The 17604-nt window shown below is 38.5% G+C and overlaps 1 protein-coding gene across 1 annotated transcript; it reads right to left on the minus strand.

Moving 5' to 3' along the window:
• Window positions 1-2994: 2994 nt before the first annotated feature.
• Window positions 2995-15230, minus strand: cyth4b (cytohesin 4b). The gene is made up of 13 exons (XM_004571292.2): window positions 15116-15230; window positions 12618-12700; window positions 12065-12129; window positions 10314-10380; window positions 9408-9526; window positions 9135-9215; window positions 7475-7587; window positions 7070-7218; window positions 6438-6549; window positions 6131-6207; window positions 5540-5611; window positions 5279-5433; window positions 2995-3994 (listed from the first exon to the last, which is right to left on the minus strand). Exons 1-13 carry the CDS (start codon window positions 15132-15134, stop codon window positions 3889-3891), a joined length of 1218 nt encoding a protein of 405 aa, XP_004571349.1. The 5' UTR covers window positions 15135-15230; the 3' UTR covers window positions 2995-3888.
• Between the last annotated feature and the right edge of the window lie 2374 nt (window positions 15231-17604).

Raw genomic sequence — 17604 nt, forward strand, 5'->3', positions numbered from 1 at the left:
ATCACAGCTCTCATTAGGTTAGTCTGAATAAATAAATATAAAATCAGAAGTCAAACTCAGACTTTGACTACATGCAGCGTCCACTACAAATAGGAAGCACAGTAAAATAGTTGTGAAAATGTTTGCAGCCAATAAAAAACAATCAAAAACCCCCCAAGGAATAAAGTTTTGTTTAATAATCTATATTTCTTACTGCGTTTTGGGGAAACGGAAAAACTTCAGACACTCCTACAGTCCATGCACAGACGCTCCACAGGATCTTCCAGGAATGGATATGGAATAAATTGGTCAGAAAGCGGTGATTTCATAGCTGTAATAAGCTCTAATCCAGCTGCAAGTTAGGTTAGGTTACTATGGCAGTATACCCCAATAAGAAGAGAAGCGTTTTCATAGTACAGAAAACCCAGGATGGACACTGAACCTATGAAATCCTGCTTCACAATGCAGGCCACAGTTCAGATTGATAGCCACTCATGGTCAGCCCAAAGCAGGATATTATTAGACAGTGAATGAGTTTAGGCCCGGATTACAGTTTAAATATTATACTACTTACATACTTTTTGTTTCATGTTGCAACTCTATAATAAATATTGCCTTTTATTCAGTTCTAGAAGTGAGGAAATTGTCATGTAAAAACAAATTGCAGCAATACAGAAAAAGCATAAAAATGTTCATAAGTAAAAGTCTCTGAACAGGCATAAATTTGAGTGCAGCTTCCTCTAGTGGTGATGCGCAGGTACTAGTCTATAATTTGTCCTTTCAAAGTCTCAACCGTGAAATAATTGCCAGAAAATTGTTTTTTATTTTTTTGCAAATGCAGAAAAATGAGTGTTTATTGAGCCTTTTGAAAAAAAATAAAAACATTTCCATACAATATTTTTGCTACATCTGCAATTTATTTTTAATTTTGTATACATATATCCATATACATCCATAAATTATTGCTGTTGTTGCAGTTTATGACTTATAAATGATGCAGAAGTTTGAAAAACTCACAAAAAGTCATCTACAAAATATGATACACTTGCTACAGGGTTAGGATGAGGGGCAAAAACTAGTGACTGTATTACATAAACCGTCCGCTGGGTGCCGCCATTGCTTCTCCCTCTGGTTCTCTTATCGGTTAGCGTTTGCTAACCACTCGGAAAGAAAAAGAGGAACCACAGGCCTGATGACAAACTCGGGGCTGAGTTGAGGGTAGTGTGAGGGAGGTTAGGCTCGGGCTGGGGGTGGGAGGGTTGATGGTTGGTGTAACACTAAAAGCAGTAAAACAGGAAGTCAAGGCTGCAGCAGGAAGAGGTGTTCTCACACACTTTGTGTTGCCAGTGCACAAGGATGAAAATACATTGTTTCCTGTCACTTGCATATTCATGCTTCCTTTAAAGCCCTTCGTGTTTATTTGTTTTCAACAGACATTTAGACACTTCAGTCCATTCAGGTGTGCAGATTTAGAGTACTGCTTTTGTGCATTTTGCCTTGAGCACGAGGCTGATGTTCATAGTTTGATGTAAACATAAATGTTTGATTTACTCAATACAAAGATTGAAGGGATGCACGTTATCATAACCATAACAACAAGTGTAAATATGACGTTCTGTATATTCATCATGTTATCTCAATTACTGATGAAGCAGTAACCATTAATTGTTGAGTTTTCTGCTATCATTAATGATCAGAATTAAAGACAAACTAATGATCATAATCACACCAAAATTCATTCCTGTCATTACTTAGCCTGCACTGTGAACCGAAGCCTTGGCTATGAAGTCAAAATGCACCTGTTGGTTTAAGCATATGAGTACAACACAAATAATATTATGTTGTAAACATAATAAACATTTCCACATTCTATAGGTATAATCTATATGTTAGCTTTTAATGATAAGTTTTAAGTACTAATCTGAATTGTTTCCAGTTTTACTCTGGACTATGATGCTCACAGACGATGCTGTGATCTGAAAGTGAGCGTAGGGAGCAGGTGGAATGGTAAATTTTTATATAACACCTTAATACTCAAAGCACTTTATACAACATGCCTTATTCACCCACTTTTTCATATGCTTAAGTTCTGGCTGTCTAACATTCATGCATATTCATACTCTGATGAATGCATCAGAGAGCAACTTTCAGTATCTTGCACAAGGATGCTTTGACATGCATACTGGAGCAGCCAGGGGTACTATTAGCAGATGACCTGCTTTACTTCCTGAGCTACAGCCACCCCAGAGCGAACCTGGTTGTATGCTGTGCAGAAAAAAGAAATGAAAGTCAGCAGACGTGAGACAGAATATGTGTGTGTGAGAAGACCTGGTGTAACAGTGAAGCTGCAAGGAGAAGCTGTAATGAAGAGAACAGGTTTAAATGCATTGGGTTGACCATTCAAATCAATGGACAGTGCCCAAGATAGGTGAAGAAGAGCGTGTAGGCAGGGTGGAATGGGTGGAGACAAGTGTCAGGGGTCATTTATGAAAGAAATATAGCAGCAAGGTTGAGTCGGTCACTCTGAAGCCAAGCTGGAGGTGGAAGAAATGAAGCTGTAAAAGAGCTTCGCTGGGAGTGACCAGGATGGACTAGATTAGAAATGAGCACATCAGAGGGACAGCTCATCTTGAGCAGTTTGGAGACAAAGTTAGAGGCATGGCTGAGAGGAAAAAAGTCTAAACAATTGATAGAATAGCTGCATGTTACAGGAGAGTCATTTACAAGTTTTATGGTTGTGAATCATCAAGCTTGTTCCTCATGATTTTTTTTTTTAAATCTGGGCCATGAAAAAGGATGGTTTTGACAAAATTCTCACACACACAAGCCTGCCACATCAAACCACAGAGGTGGTTTTAGGTGCTTCACCCAAGGATGTAAACCAAACATATCAGCATACAAAATAAATATGAGGAAGTAAGGTGTGGCTGAATGGTTTCAGTGCGTATTCAACCGAAAACACAGCTGTCAAGATCAAAGCATGAAAACAAAATCCTCCTTTTTAATACAAACGCATCGATAAACACTTTTTTTTTATTAAATAATCATTTCGTGAGAGCATAAAAAATAAAGTACTTACAGTGATCAAACATATGCAGTATACAGACTGACACAAAACACAATGAATGGTTAAATGATTTCAATTTACACAGTAAATTTGTTACAAAGCGGATATAAAATGCATGTTCCTATTGCACTGTCCTTTCAATTTACATGACAAAAACATATTAACATGCATTTGATGTGACTGTATAAGATCCAAACAACTGAAAAACATATTTACATACGTGAAAATGATTCTGTACAAACTAGACACTTCAACAGGTCACTGAGATAACACCATACCCACCAATGGATTTGCAGTAAAACTTAAAGCTGTCCACCAGAGAGAAATAAAATCACCCTATAAATGTCCGCTTCTGAGCACTATGAGAACTGAGTAAGACGCTGTGCCCTACGCGCGCCTTTTAATAGCATTCAAGGAACTGCTGAGACATCACATGTTTAATTTTTCTTCCTTAGCTGAGATACTTGGTTAGGTGAAAATCAAACCAAAAAAACCATCTTCTCACTGCAGAGAGGAAAACAAGTGCAGTAAACACACACACTGTCAAATGTGTTAACCTAAACCGAGATATCTCCTCGTGTGGGCCCAGAGAATTTGTTGCCAAGCGCTCCTTTGCCCGCCGTGCTGATGCCATGAACAACACAAATGAGTCATTTTTTCACCCCTGACACTGTGTTTCTCAGTCTATGAAAGGAGAAGTGGAAAGGGAAGTCTCTTTTTTAGTCTAAACCACCACCGTCAGTGTGTTTCTGAAGCCTCCATTGCCCTTTTGTTGCAGGGTGGTTAAAATGATTTTCAAAAGAAATTACAATCCACAGTGCACGGTGGAGTGAGCTGAACATTCACGAGGTCGGATCCTGCTCTCCTGAGTCCTGGGGAGTTTGGTGTATCACCTTTTTCTTACGGACTGAGACCAAGTCGTAGAACGGATCCTTGGTGATACTTGCCCTATTTGAAGATAGAAAAAAGGCTGACATTAGCTTATAGGAGGTTAACAAAAGCTCATATAACAATATACAGTTAAATAACAATACATAACTATGTATTGCTCTTGGCTTATTGAAGAACATATTTTCCATAGGCATTCGGATTAATCCTGGTATAGGCAGAAGTTTATTGTTTCATTGGTTTAAAGCAGTGTCCTCAGTGCTAATGCTGCTGTTCCAAAATGCACCAGGGTGCTGATTTCAAACTAAAGCTACATGAGTCAGACATAAAACGCTGGCACTAGTGAACAAAGACATGCATCTTCCATTAGAGAGACTCTCTCTGAAACTGCTGAAAACCAAAATATAGCTAAAAGAAGAGTCAGCAACAAGCATGACTGCAACCAAGTACTAGTGGTTAGAGTGGGAGACTGATCCAAATACCAGCAGAACTTTATAATAATGTCTATTTAGCGTTATTGAGGTATAAGCAAGTGCTTAATACATCAGTTATACATCATTGTTCCTCTTTAGTATGCCATTTATGAATATAGCTTTATTACTATGAGTAATGATTATGATTATTACTGGGAATAATAGCTGTACATAGTTACATGGTGTAACAATAACACATGGATAAATAAACAAATCTGTAATGACATACTAAGGAGGAGTAATGATATATAAATGACGAATTAAGCACTTGCTAATATCTTACTTACACCTTACAAATGCTTAATATTGAGACATTTTAACAAAGTGCTATGAAAACTGTCTGAAACATTTAATGTTGACTGTCAAATCTATTTTATTTACAGCCTACATGAAAACATGAAAAGCTGAAAAAGTGTGATTTCTTATCTTAATTATTATGAGAATTAAAAATCACAGTGACCTTATTGGTCGTTAAAATGTGTTCAGTTCAGAAATTGGTGATGATTCATCTCATAAGTCATACTGCACTCCTCTTGCCTACATAAGCTGCCTTCAGTGTTGCTCTTAGTATCGGCAATAGTGGCTCTCTAGATACTTGGTGTCAGATCAATAACAAAACTTCGCAGTATTGCACAGCATTGATACTAATCCTTTGTGTGCTTGTGTTGTACTTGCAGCGCTGCCTCTAAATAACCAGGAACCAAATGTGTGTTTTATCAACAACTTTGTTAGCAAATAATGAGATAAGACTGGCTGTTTTGTGAACATCCGGCGTGAATAGCATATTAAGCTTCATTGACCTAATTGAAAGAAGTGCGTGTAAGTGTGTGTGTGTGTGTGTGTGTGTGTGTGTGTGTGTGTGTGGTCTGACCTGATGGCCTCAATCCAGGAATCTCTCTCTTCTGCGCTGGAGGCACAGATTGTGTAGGACTGGTGCTTCCCCTCCACCACCCTGCCATCCGTCTCTGTCTTACATGCTTTGATCTTCTGCCCTCGACTGTTGGGGTTGTACAGCTCCAGACAGTACTACACGATGCAAGACCATCAACATGAAAGTCACTCTTAGAAACTATCAGTTTATCAACTTGCAGAATGTGTTTGTGTTCTGCTTGAACAGCTGACAAGATCTTACCGGTTTACGAGGGTAATGCACTTCTCTAACACAGAGATTCTCCAGGGGGATGATGCCTCGGGGCTCTTTATCCTACAGGCAGATCCAAAAGACATTTATTGATGAGTCAGGTGGGTAAAAAAACAAAAAAAAATGTAGAGATGAGAATAAAAAAAATGTTACCAATGTCAGAAAAAAAGGGAAGCAGAAAAGATAGGGATAGATACCTGATATAAGATTATTAAGTGACACTTTTACCGGAAATAACATCACATTTTGGTTTTCAAAGCCTGAGTAACACCACATAACTCACTGAGAATTTGGTCAATCTTCAAAGGTTAAAGACATTAATGTGTCATTTTTATCTGTAACATTAGGCAAGAAAAAAAAGCCACGTAATAAAACATGGGCGTTTTCAGCACAACCGTCTCTATGGTTACGTTCCAGTTAGGTTTTCATAACTACAACTTCGATGTCAGTGATATGTAAAAAAAAACTGATTAAACCCTACCACCTATGATGCCATTCACCTGATTCATCAAAAGAGCTTAGCAACAGCTAGAGAAGGACAAATATACAGTGACAGCATGATGAGTTTGACAGAGGCCTTACAGTGGTGTACTCGAAGTAGTAGAGGCAGTTGTCTGTCAGAATGAACCATCGCCTCTTCCACGTCTTAACTCGACCTCCTAAAATAGAGAGACAACAAAAATGTGGGCTGTTGGTTGGGGATATTATGTCACTTACGTGCAAGCACGCATGAGAATCTTCCAGTATTGGGTCATTCTCTCCGTGCTTCCTCTGTACTTTCCTGTTTGTGTAGCAAATTACTAAGATGTGATGCCACACAGCAGGGCAAAGCACGCTTAACATAAAAAAAAGTCCACTGTTTAAGCATGTTTTCTGGGTGGGATTTTACCAAGTTTGAGGAGCCATCCTTCTCTGTCGGGGTTGAAGAAGGTGTGAGTCAGATCATTCCCATCGTCCTCTGGGATTTTGAAGGGCTCGTTGCGTATGCTCTCGTACAGTTTCTGTGCGTAGAGAGAGTGAAATGAAATGCAACCATTAAATGAATTGCAGGTGAATATAAAATATGATCCTGAGCCTCCTGTAACCCGCTGACGGCCTCGACTGACCTGTGGGTGGAAGATTGGCATGAGAGAACCTGGATGTTTTCATGTCTGTGTGTGTTTCAGTTCCACATTAGTGGCGACTATGAAATACAGGTATTACTTTCTCGAGGAGGAAAGGAACTGTGTGGTTTTACTTTTTGTTACAAATACTGTAATAAATAATATTATTGTTAGCTTCTGTTTCATTTTGACGTTTACCAGTCAATGACTTAAAAAAAAACTTTTAACACAATCTCTTCTTGTTCACCTTCCTCTTATTATTCACAATATGAGCTAGCCGTTTCTTTTACATCACTAGGGAGCTGAAAATGTGTGGTGAATGTATGCAGAGGCTAAAATGTTAGCTGTGTGTCCATTTAGGTAATTGCTTCTTGGCGTCTACGTGGGCGCTGTGATTGTGTTTTTGAGAGGTTCTCACCGACAGCAGATCATTGGGTAGGTCCTCTCCATTGTTGATGCCTCTGTTCATGGAGATGAAACGCTCCAGAGTGGTTTTGTCCTTCACGTTGGGGTTGTGAAGGCTCGTGTTCAACATGATGATGGCAAAAGACAGGATGTAGCACGTGTCTGGGGTTAAGAGGAAGATGCACACGCACACAAAGAATAAGAGGAAGCCTGAACCAGTGTTTCACATATGCATTTTTGGTACTGAATAGAGAAATACAGAATCAGTGACAAGGAGAAAGCACAAAAAAAAGTAGAAAGGAAGACGTGAATATCAAAAATACAAAGATGGTGTGGTAATTAAAAAAAAACAACCTCCGCTCTCTCACACACAGTCTCAAACAGGAAGTATGAATATAGAATGCATATTGAAGCCCACCAGTTGACTGGAAGACATCGAGGTTGCAGTCGCAGTAGCGGGTGGCGAAGGCCTCCATCATACGGTCAATCTTCTGAGCTTCACCAGGCAGACGGAAACTCCACAGAAACTGTCTGTCACATACACACCGCAAAGGCAGAACACCTCAGTATGTTAACAATACACGTGAAGCTGTTTATCAGCAAGTAGACAGGAGACGCACTGTCTGTCTGTAGCAAGTCTCAAAGTCTGGACTTTATAGCTGCTTTTTGTGCTGAAGGACTGATTAACAGCAGATCGGTCAGTGTGACCTGTGGTGGAGTCATCTATACAGCATGTTAACATCAGCATACAAGGACAGGAAATGTTACATTTAATGTGAGAATCAAGTTTGGCTGTTCTGCTTGTGAAATTCTGACAAATTTCATCTTCAACACTTGGGTTGGAATTGCTTGGTCATCAGGGAAAGTTATTAATATACTCTAATTTTGCCAAGTTTGGTCATTATGAGTTGTGGCCATATGGGAAGGGCTCGTTACATGAGTTCAGAGAAGTGTTCTCCATCAAAATAGCTGTATGAAAATATAGTTTCACATTTGCATTGGTTATGTCCTCTTTTTAGGTTCATTTTACATGTCAGTTAAGTTTGTGTCATGGGTGCCTTTATACAGTCAGGCATTGAAGTAGATCAAATAACTAAAGGAATCAAGTCATTCACTGGCTTCTCCATGTGTCTGTGCCCTGCAAATAACACAGTAAGAACTCATTTCAGATGTATTGTATCTTTAGAACAATGTGGTTTAGAGCGGACCTGTGTCAGAAATAGCTGCTGTAAAATGAAAGGGTGAGACTCTAAGCACCGTGGTTCTTATTTCTCCTTTACTTTTTGTTTTAAAATTATTTGTCAGTTCCTTTTCAAGGTGAATTTTACTTGATCCTAACAAGGTCAAGGAAAGGAGGGATAACCAGACAGGATAACCCCGATGACATCACTGTTACTGTGCAACATTAGGTAGATTTTCTTTTTGACTTCTCAAAATGCCTGGAAGCATAATAAACAACAGTAAATAACTGTTTCCATCCTGAGTATTTATCACCAGGATGACTAACCTTATACATTTTTTTTGTTTTGGATAAAGGACATTTTAATTTGCTACACAATCTTAACATTTTTGATCAATACCCTTTTCTTTGGAAATCAAAATTTTACAAATATTTTTGGAATACTTTTTTTCCTCCATACCACCGTCGTCATTTGCAATCTAAATCTGCCTGTCTCTGTAGCAAAAGGTTTGGAGTAATTTTACTGCTCCTGATACCTCTGAGTGAACATTGGGCCTGTCCACACTGTGAACAAGTTATATATAGCTGCTTGTCTGATAACAGTTACAGTTTAGTGACTGTGGAAAGACTTTCTGATTACATATTACTCTTTTTCTCTGTTTTTGCTCATAAATAAGTGCAAATATTACAATGTAGGTACATTTAAACTTCAATTATGCCCTTCTATGGCCTTTTGTCTTTGTTTAGCAGTTAAAAGGTCAAGTCTGCAAGTCTACATTTAGTCAGGTTCCTATTGGTGTTATCCATTATACTATTACATATGTGTATGCAAACATCCTTGTAAAATGATCATGAAGAAAAATTGTGTTTATGACACAGCAGATGAAGAGGGGCTGACCTGAGAGCCTGGACCAGGTTGAGGTCGGAGAACTCGTGCAGCTCCACAAAAGCCTTCAGGGTCTGAAGGTGGAGTTCTTCCCTGTGGGGCGGAGTGTGAGGGAAAAGGCATGAAACAAAAGAAAAGTTTTCACCTTTTCCATACAAGACCTATCCTAACTTATCCTGTGTTTTAGCCTCCTCACGCTCTGATTCTACACCTTTTCATTTCCTTCACTCCCATCCTCATTGCCTCCCTTCTACTGCCGTCTGCACACTCCCTGGCCTCACTCACCTTTCTCCAAGGAATTCTCCAATGGCTGTCTTGTTGAGTCCTTCTTCCTTGTAGAGAAACTCAGCGATGGATTGAGCACTTCCATCCAGCAGCTTAATCTCCAACAAGTAGTTGATTCCCTGCAAGCAAGCAGATCATTTCACAGAAGTTCACATTTGGGCTCTATTTGTCCTCACCACTAAAACTGCACAGGTAAGGAGAATTTTTAGCTTCTGACATAGCACTTAAAATATGCACAGGAACACATGCGCTGCCTGCTGTGGCTAATGTGTGCTACTTTCACAATGATCTCATCTCATGCTGGTAAAACACAGCAAGTTCACAGCATCTGTAATCCTAATTCCTTAAATTCAGTTATCTCTTCCTCTTTCTCCTCGATACTGTGCTTGAAGAGGAAAACAATGTTTAGCATTTAGTTATTGCCTGCATGCAGCTACATGCTGCCTTAATTCTCTTCTGTGTAATCCAACGTTGATTACACATTGATTGTCATGTTTATATTACTTTAGACTGCCTATGGTTCAAAGTGGAACACTGTTATATAAGTGTGTCAAGTTATATTAAGTTGTAGTAAAGTTAAGCTAAACAAAAAAGAAAGTAAACCATGACAAGAATTATTCATTGTATCAGTAGTTGCAAACATTTGCACGCACAGCAGTCATAACTTTGACCTCCAAGCAAAACCACAGAAACTCTGGTGTGGGCCAGGGTGTCTGTTCTGTTCACAGACACGGCGGCCCCTTCAGTATGACACACATGAAAGTTAATACAAGCTGCTGTGCTGGAGGAAGGTGCTCAGCTGCAAAAGCTCAGACAGCGAAATGCAAAAAGGCTTTTTTGTTTGTTTGTTTTTTAATTCTTCATAACAAATGGTTATTCCTTGTCGAGTATGTTGATCCAGCTTACCTTTTTAGGGTCCATGTTGAATTTCTTCTTCCCATTTGCAAATTGTTTGTTTTTCTCTATTGCTTTGCTGAAAAATCAACAATAATGAGAAAAATGTCAGTCGTGGACAAAAGTCTTACACTTGTTCTTTTTCATTTTCTTTGCACACATGCTCGGTGCAAAACAACTGCACAGGATTGCATGTGTAGCCTTCTTGAAGGACATTTGAATGTTGGCTGTCTTTTTTTCCATTCTTTATCAAGATGATCCCAAACTGCTTTAATAATGTTGAGGTCCAGCCTCAGTGGAGGCCAATTCATGAATGATAGTGCTTCATTGTATATTTTGTCTATCCAGGTTTGTTTTACTGCACTGTCAGTTTGTTGGGATAATACACTTTCCAGATGGTATTGCATGGTGGATCAAAACCTGACAATACTTTTCTGCATTCATAATTCCTGCAGTTTTGAAAAGAATCCGTCACCCCTGTCTGAAATGCAGTCCTAAACCAGGTCAGAGCCTCCACTATAGCCGTAGAGACTCATTGTTGTGCCTCCTTTCTTATTTCCCGCATACATACTGACATTCAAACTTTAACCATGACCATGACCTGTTTTCACTGATTTTCAGTCCAGGTCTTTTCTCCTAGTTTCCCTTCCTTAAGAATGACTTCTTGACAGACACGCCTCCACAGAGACCATTTCTGAAGCAGCTTCACCAAAGAGTAGATAGTCGGTGTAGTCGATGTGTCAGTTGTGTTGTTTTTTTCCTATTTCTTAAGGACATGACAGTACTGTCATCTGCTGTAGATTGTCTTTCAGGCCTCAACTTCCTCTTTTTTCCTCGACTTTTTCAGTTTCCTCAAATTGCTTTAAGGATATGATGCATGCCATGCCGAGATCGTGACAGATGGCCGCCCCTCCCTGAGCCTGGTTCTTCCAGAGATTTATTCCTGTTAAAAGGGAATTTTTCCTTCACACTGTTGCCAAGTGCTTGCTCATAGAAGGTTCCCTGATTGTTGGGGTTCTCTTTGTATCATCTTATGGTCTTTACCTTACAATATAAAACACCTTGAGGCAACAGTTGTTGTGATTTTGCACTTTAAAGATAGAATAGAATAGAATTGAACTGAATTGAATTGAGATATGCCATGCTGTTGATGGGACAGGACAGAGAATAAGTGAAAAAGCAGCCAATTTCTAATGAAAAACTTTAAAAGACTTCAGAAAGCTCGGAGAACCACTGCAAAAGTTTGGCTCTTTGGAAGCAAAATATGACTAAATTACACCTGCCTCAAGCCTTTTGCACAGTACTGTAAAATTAACATCATTAGTCCATAATTATTTTTTTGGAAGTTGCACAATATGGCACATTTGATGCAATATATACATCCGAGACTCATTGGTTGCAACAGGTTTCATGCATCTCATTCTATTGACTATCAGCCTAGTTTGGATCAGTGATTGTAATTAGGGGGGAAGTGTTGCATAATTTTGCCCACAACTGTGAAACAAAAAACTGTTTTCTCATCAAAAAAAATAGCTAATCAATATGTTATAAGTGGAAAACTCTTTTCAAGTGTTAGTAATCATTGGAAGAAGAGAAACTTGTTTGAAAGGCACTGTGTCACTGAGTCATGTAAGACATTTACATGTTTTTTGTCAGTGGCATTGTGTAGGTGTTCTAAATACACGACAAAGAAACCTCCGTGCATGATGCAGGTGTAGGGTTTTTCCCATTTTGCACAAAAAAAACAAAAAGAGTCTACTTACTTTTCTTCTGCAGACTCAAAACTGAGTATTTCTGCCATCACATTGTCTATCTCCATTTTTAACTTCTGGAAAAGACAGAGAGAAAGAAAAGTATTTTATATTGTTTAAAAAAACGTGAAAAACACGAAAACACAAAAATAAGTGCAATGATTGTATAAACTTTTTTTTTATAAGAGTGCCATATTGATGGAAGATCACCCAGGGGCCCCAATCCTTCTCACCTTTTTTTTTTTTGAAACATTATGCTTCTTTTTTCACATTTTATTTTTTTAATAATGCAAGAATTGTTGTTATGGTGATCAGGTGTTCAAGCCTTAACAAAATTAACCTGCTTTTCATTTACACATGGAGTAAAATAACATAAAGATCTGCTGAAGATGCATCTCAGGTTCATTTGAAACTGGTGCTGCTACCATGAGGTGAAAAGACAAATGACACTTTATTAATTCTGTCTGTGGTGGTGGGAGCGAGGGGCCATATAAAATCTGCCCTAGGGCTGTTATTGGCCCCTGGACTGGACCTTGGACATGCCTGGTATATGTATACAGGTTACCTGGATATCATCCAGAAGGTCTTTTTTATATGTCTTGATGGTTTTGATCTCCATCTTCTCTTCTGGTGTAAAATCTGAGGAAACTAAACATACAGTGGAACAATATAATTCCAGCAATTCCAACAACAAGTTCTTCAAATACAACAATATCTACTGTAAAACAAATGTGCAGAACGGAGCTGTTCTTGAATAATTTGAATGATAATTTGCATATTGAAAATGTGGAGTATATTTAAAAACAACCACAACACAGGGAAGATGGCTTCTCTGGAAGATATGTGAGACAGGTGCTGTGGTTTTTTCATGAATGATTTCTGTCACCACAAAACAGTACTGTGAATATTTTTCTCGAAAACAGAGACACTCGCAAATCCATGATGAGTTTTCTCATATTTCCATTCCATTAAACAGAAACAGAGCCATAGCATGACTTTTTTTTTTTTTAATGATCATTAATTCTAAGGAAGAAAATAGTATTTGGAAATTTGCTCGGTTATAGATAATATTTTACCGTATTATGATTTTAGATTCAATTATCAGTTGCATGTGGTCATTGCGTCACAGGGGTTAGTTATCTTAATGACCCAGAGTTTCCTTCATCTTCACATTGTAGTGATAGACTGTTTTCCACTGGGGAAACTTGAGGGCCCCTTTTAGAGCAGCCCCCACACTTTTGCGCTTTGTCTGCACCTGTAGGAGAATTTCCAAACCAGGCTCTGGAGGAGAAAAAAGGCGCCTCCACTGGAAACAGCTGCTTCTGACTGTCTTTCAAATACCTCTGGGTATGGATCAGTACTGATCAGTTTTAAACTCAAACATGGCTATCAGTTTGCCATATAAACACACGTAATAAACAGCAAATCAACAACCACATTCATTTGCCTCACTCCTGTTCCATGTTACAAACTTGAATGTGACAGAAACATGAAGAAGCTGTGGCCAGCTTAGGCGGGGGTTATACTTTCTCACAGTCACAACTGTACGAGGGTCCTCTTGGGACTGAACAGCCCTTTTCCTACGCCCACAACTGAGCATAATTGAAACATTACTGCAAAGCCTCAGAAACAAAAAAGAGGCACCATTACTCTTACCATTTCTATAAATGTTCATGCCAACTCACAACTCTCTGCTGTAGAAACATGTCTAATGATAGCCAGTGTCACCCGCCTTCACATATTCAAGGGCCAGTGTTAATATCAAGGTAAGGTCAATTTTTAGTAAGGCGCAATTTATTTATTTTTTTAATTCTTTGTGCACTTTGAATTTTGTCTTTGTGGCTTTATTTGTAGCAGTGTCAGTTTGCAAAGCAGCTCCATTGCAGCTCACCGAAGTTGCATCATCTTAAAACAGCACTGACCTCCTGTTTGGCTTAAAAATGAATCATTAACGAAAGCGTCATACCATTTGGTGGTTTACCCAACATCCTCTCTCGGCAAATTCCATTTAATTTTCTCTGTATTTGTGTTTTACATGGATAAAGACAAAATTAAACACCTGTTCTTTAGATTTTAGAAAATGAAGAGACGTAACTTTAAAAAAACAACAACAACAGCAAAGCAACATATTTTTATCATCAGCATAGATGATGAGATGTTATGATAAGCAAAGCAAAGTGTATGCACTCTGGTTCCTCAGCAGCATTCAGGCCATACTGACCTTTTTTTTTTTTTTTTACATTGATCCTTTGAGAAAATAAATATTTTTTAGAATATTTAAAGCTAAAAGACTGCTAACTGCCAATACTTCCTGTAGAGATATGTTGTTTGCTGTTAATGATGTGACCACAGCGCTTCCACTTCCCCACCCTTCCTTTACACATCTTGTGCAACAAAGCTGACAGGCTTAAATCATTGGAGCCTTTGTTTAGGTAATTTAGATACCGAATTACCAATCTGAAAAATAACCGCTGACTTTAAGTTACGTTTTTAAGTAGTTTAGGCATCTTTGCAACTTCCTTTTTAATGTTACAGTCGGTGACGTGCATGTGAATGTGAGTCTCTTCCCCATTTCAGCTGCTAAGACCCACAATGTATGACCACAAGGTTAAACAGTGAGAAGTGGTATATGCTGAAGTGTACAACCATCACTAAAACGTTCCACCAGCTATTCTCAGCATGCATTGAAGGTTTGCACCAGTAATAGCAGTATTTATTTCTAATGATTTGTCTTCAAATTACAGCTGTTTAGTTAGAAACATGACAGTGTGAAACTTGAAGCTTCCCTATAAAACAGCTGGGTAACTTTTTAAGATCCAATTCATGTCATAAGGTCAAGCGTCTTTATAATAAGAGTATCACACATCAGGAGTATACTAAAAGACAATTATGAAGGTAAATTGCATGAAAGAGCCTTTTAATTTTAAATATCCAGTGACAGTCTCTGAAAATCACACCTACATTTAAATATCAATAATTTAAACGATCCCGTTCTCTGTAAATATGAACTAAATAAATACATATTAAAATCAGTAATAAAAAGGCAACTAAACCAAGTCTTACCCATTTGGCAATCAGTCATTTATATCCAAGGATAGAGGGGAAAAGAATCAGTACAAAAACAGCTAAACAAAGTCGATGTATCAAGGTACGCAGGCTGCCTTGGCACACAGTGAATTAACAGCTGAATGAAGTGGATGCTGTCTTTCAACTCCACCTCTTCCCCATCTGTCACAATACCACTCATACACGAGACCGCAAACAGGTCAGCCTTCAAAATAAAAGGGTTAATAAACGAATTTGTCAGAGATTTAATTTGATCAAAGAGGGTCTTTTTTTTTCATGTTTCATTTCAGGATGCAAGAAGTCAACTTTTCCATTTATGTTTTTAAACGCATATTAACAGAAACAGTCGGGGTAAAACACAGGTGTAAAAAAGAAAAGAAAAGAAAAAAACTCTTTTGCACAGGTTTGTGGACCTGAGATATCTGCAAATATCTTCCACTGTTATGTAGTTGAATCTTCGAGTGTTTTCTGTACGTCAAAGCTGAAAAAACTAGCTAGGAGACGAGTTTGGAAAGCATTACTATCATGTTATCATATGATGAGGTGAGCCACGAAGCCTTGAGATATATTTATCGCAATTACAGGTGACTTTATTTAACTAAAATGTGATACCTTTATTTTGAAGGCTGTGTGGCTTTCCTGCTCTGCTTAACGTAGTGTACTCTCTCTCTCGGGCTGATTTGACAGCTGAAAGCTCGCACTGTTGAAAAACCAACAAGTAGTTAACGGGTTGAATTTTGCATGTTGCATCCTGCCAAGGTAACCATACACAAATTGAGGTTTTACAGCAGTTTAAACACACTTTGGAAACGGAAGTAAAATTATTCAAGGAATTATTCAGGAGGAAAAAATAGCATGTGAATATAAAGTCCTCATAATTAAACCTGACATTATAACTATTATAAAAGCGAGGTGTTAATGTGTATTCTGAATAATGTTTTTTTTTTTTCAAAAAAAGTGATGTGAGAAGTCGAACAAATGTAAGAAAAACAATAGTTTAAATAGCTGTGAAAGATAAAGGAAGAGCAACTGTGCTGTACAAGCTCAGGGTTTTAAACGTGAGTCAATAGCAAAAACTGTTGCTAAAGTGCCATCTAGTGGTTGGAGATGAACATCACAAATGCTGTTGTATGAAGGCGTGTTTTTGTCTTGCTTAATGGAAATAGTTCAGCATTTGCCGTCATCTTACAGCTTCCTGGAAACAGTATCTTTGGGCCAGGTATTGTTGATCTAATGCTTATAAACATTTAGTAGTATCTCTGAAGAAAATCTAGACTGGTTTCAAGCAGAGTATTACACCGAAAAAAAGCCCTTTCAAGAGGTTTTAATGACAGGCTTTTAACTGTTTGGGGTAACTGAGGGCTCTCTCTGTTTATATGATTGCCTTGGGGTCATTTTGGTGGTGGTCAGAGGGCCCGGTGGCGCCAGTGTCCGGCAGCCTCGCCTCTGTCAGTGCGCCCCAGGGTGGCTGTGGCTACAATGTAGCTTGCCATCACCAGTGTGTGAATGTGTGTGTGAATGGGTGGATGACTGGTTGTGTAAAGTGCTTTGGGGTCCTTAGGGACTAGAAAAGCGCTATACAAATACGGGCCATTTACCATTTTTTAAAAAACACAACTTCTCCTTACTTTGCATTGCAGATGATCTACAACTATGTCTGCCTATACAAACCATGTTGCTTCATCACCTGCAAACTGTACACAATGCAGCAGCTTGTCTTTTGAGAGGAAAGAAACAGGATGATTACAACAGCATTGCACCATCACAAGACCCACCTCAAAACGCCATTTTTTATTTTAAGACTACAGTGAGGCCAAAAAACTAGTTCATGCTTTTATTACTTCTAGGCTCAACTATTATAATTCTCTCATAGTACTCATAGGCTGTACTAATGATCCAACATGCTTCAGCTGCTTCTGATTTTTGGGGTTTCTCTGTTTTCTTTGTATTATTCTAAAGACTTACCTTACAATATAAAGTACATATATAAATAAAACTGCACCTACTGCACCCTACTACTGAACTTTTATAGCCATACACCCCGACTACATCAATGATGTCTATGAACCAACTGCTCTTGTAGATTCTTAAATGTAGGCGTAAAAATGGGAGGTGAGAGAGTCTTTTTAGTGGTGGCCTCTAATCTTTGGATCAACCTACCTTTTCACATAAGAGATGCCCAGTCACCCAAATATTTTAAAACACCTAAAAAAAACCTACTTATTCTTGTTGGTACAGTATATCCTGGCCTTTATTGTGCAAGCACGGTCTTGTTTGTTTCTATTGTTTTATTTGATGGTATTTTTTAAATTTATTAGAGTTCATGATTTATTGTGTTTTTCAGGGCATGTTTATTGTTGATTTGTATTGTTACAAGCTGGAGAACTCAGGAGTGGACCATCACCCCACTACATGGATACTGGACTACCTCACTGACCGACCACAGTATGTGAGAACTCAGGGCTGTATGTCGGACAGGGTCTTCT

The sequence above is a fragment of the Maylandia zebra genome, linkage group LG6 (assembly GCF_041146795.1).
Source record: "Maylandia zebra isolate NMK-2024a linkage group LG6, Mzebra_GT3a, whole genome shotgun sequence".
NCBI lineage: Eukaryota > Metazoa > Chordata > Actinopteri > Cichliformes > Cichlidae > Maylandia > Maylandia zebra.

Coding starts and splice junctions, on each gene's coding strand:
- cyth4b (XM_004571292.2), bottom strand. Junction 12,130..12,617: donor ACCTTCTGGATGATATCCAG/GTAACCTGTATA, acceptor TGTCTTTTCCAG/AAGTTAAAAATGGAGATAGA. Junction 5,612..6,130: donor ACTACTTCGAGTACACCACT/GTAAGGCCTCTG, acceptor ATCTGCCTGTAG/GATAAAGAGCCCCGAGGCAT.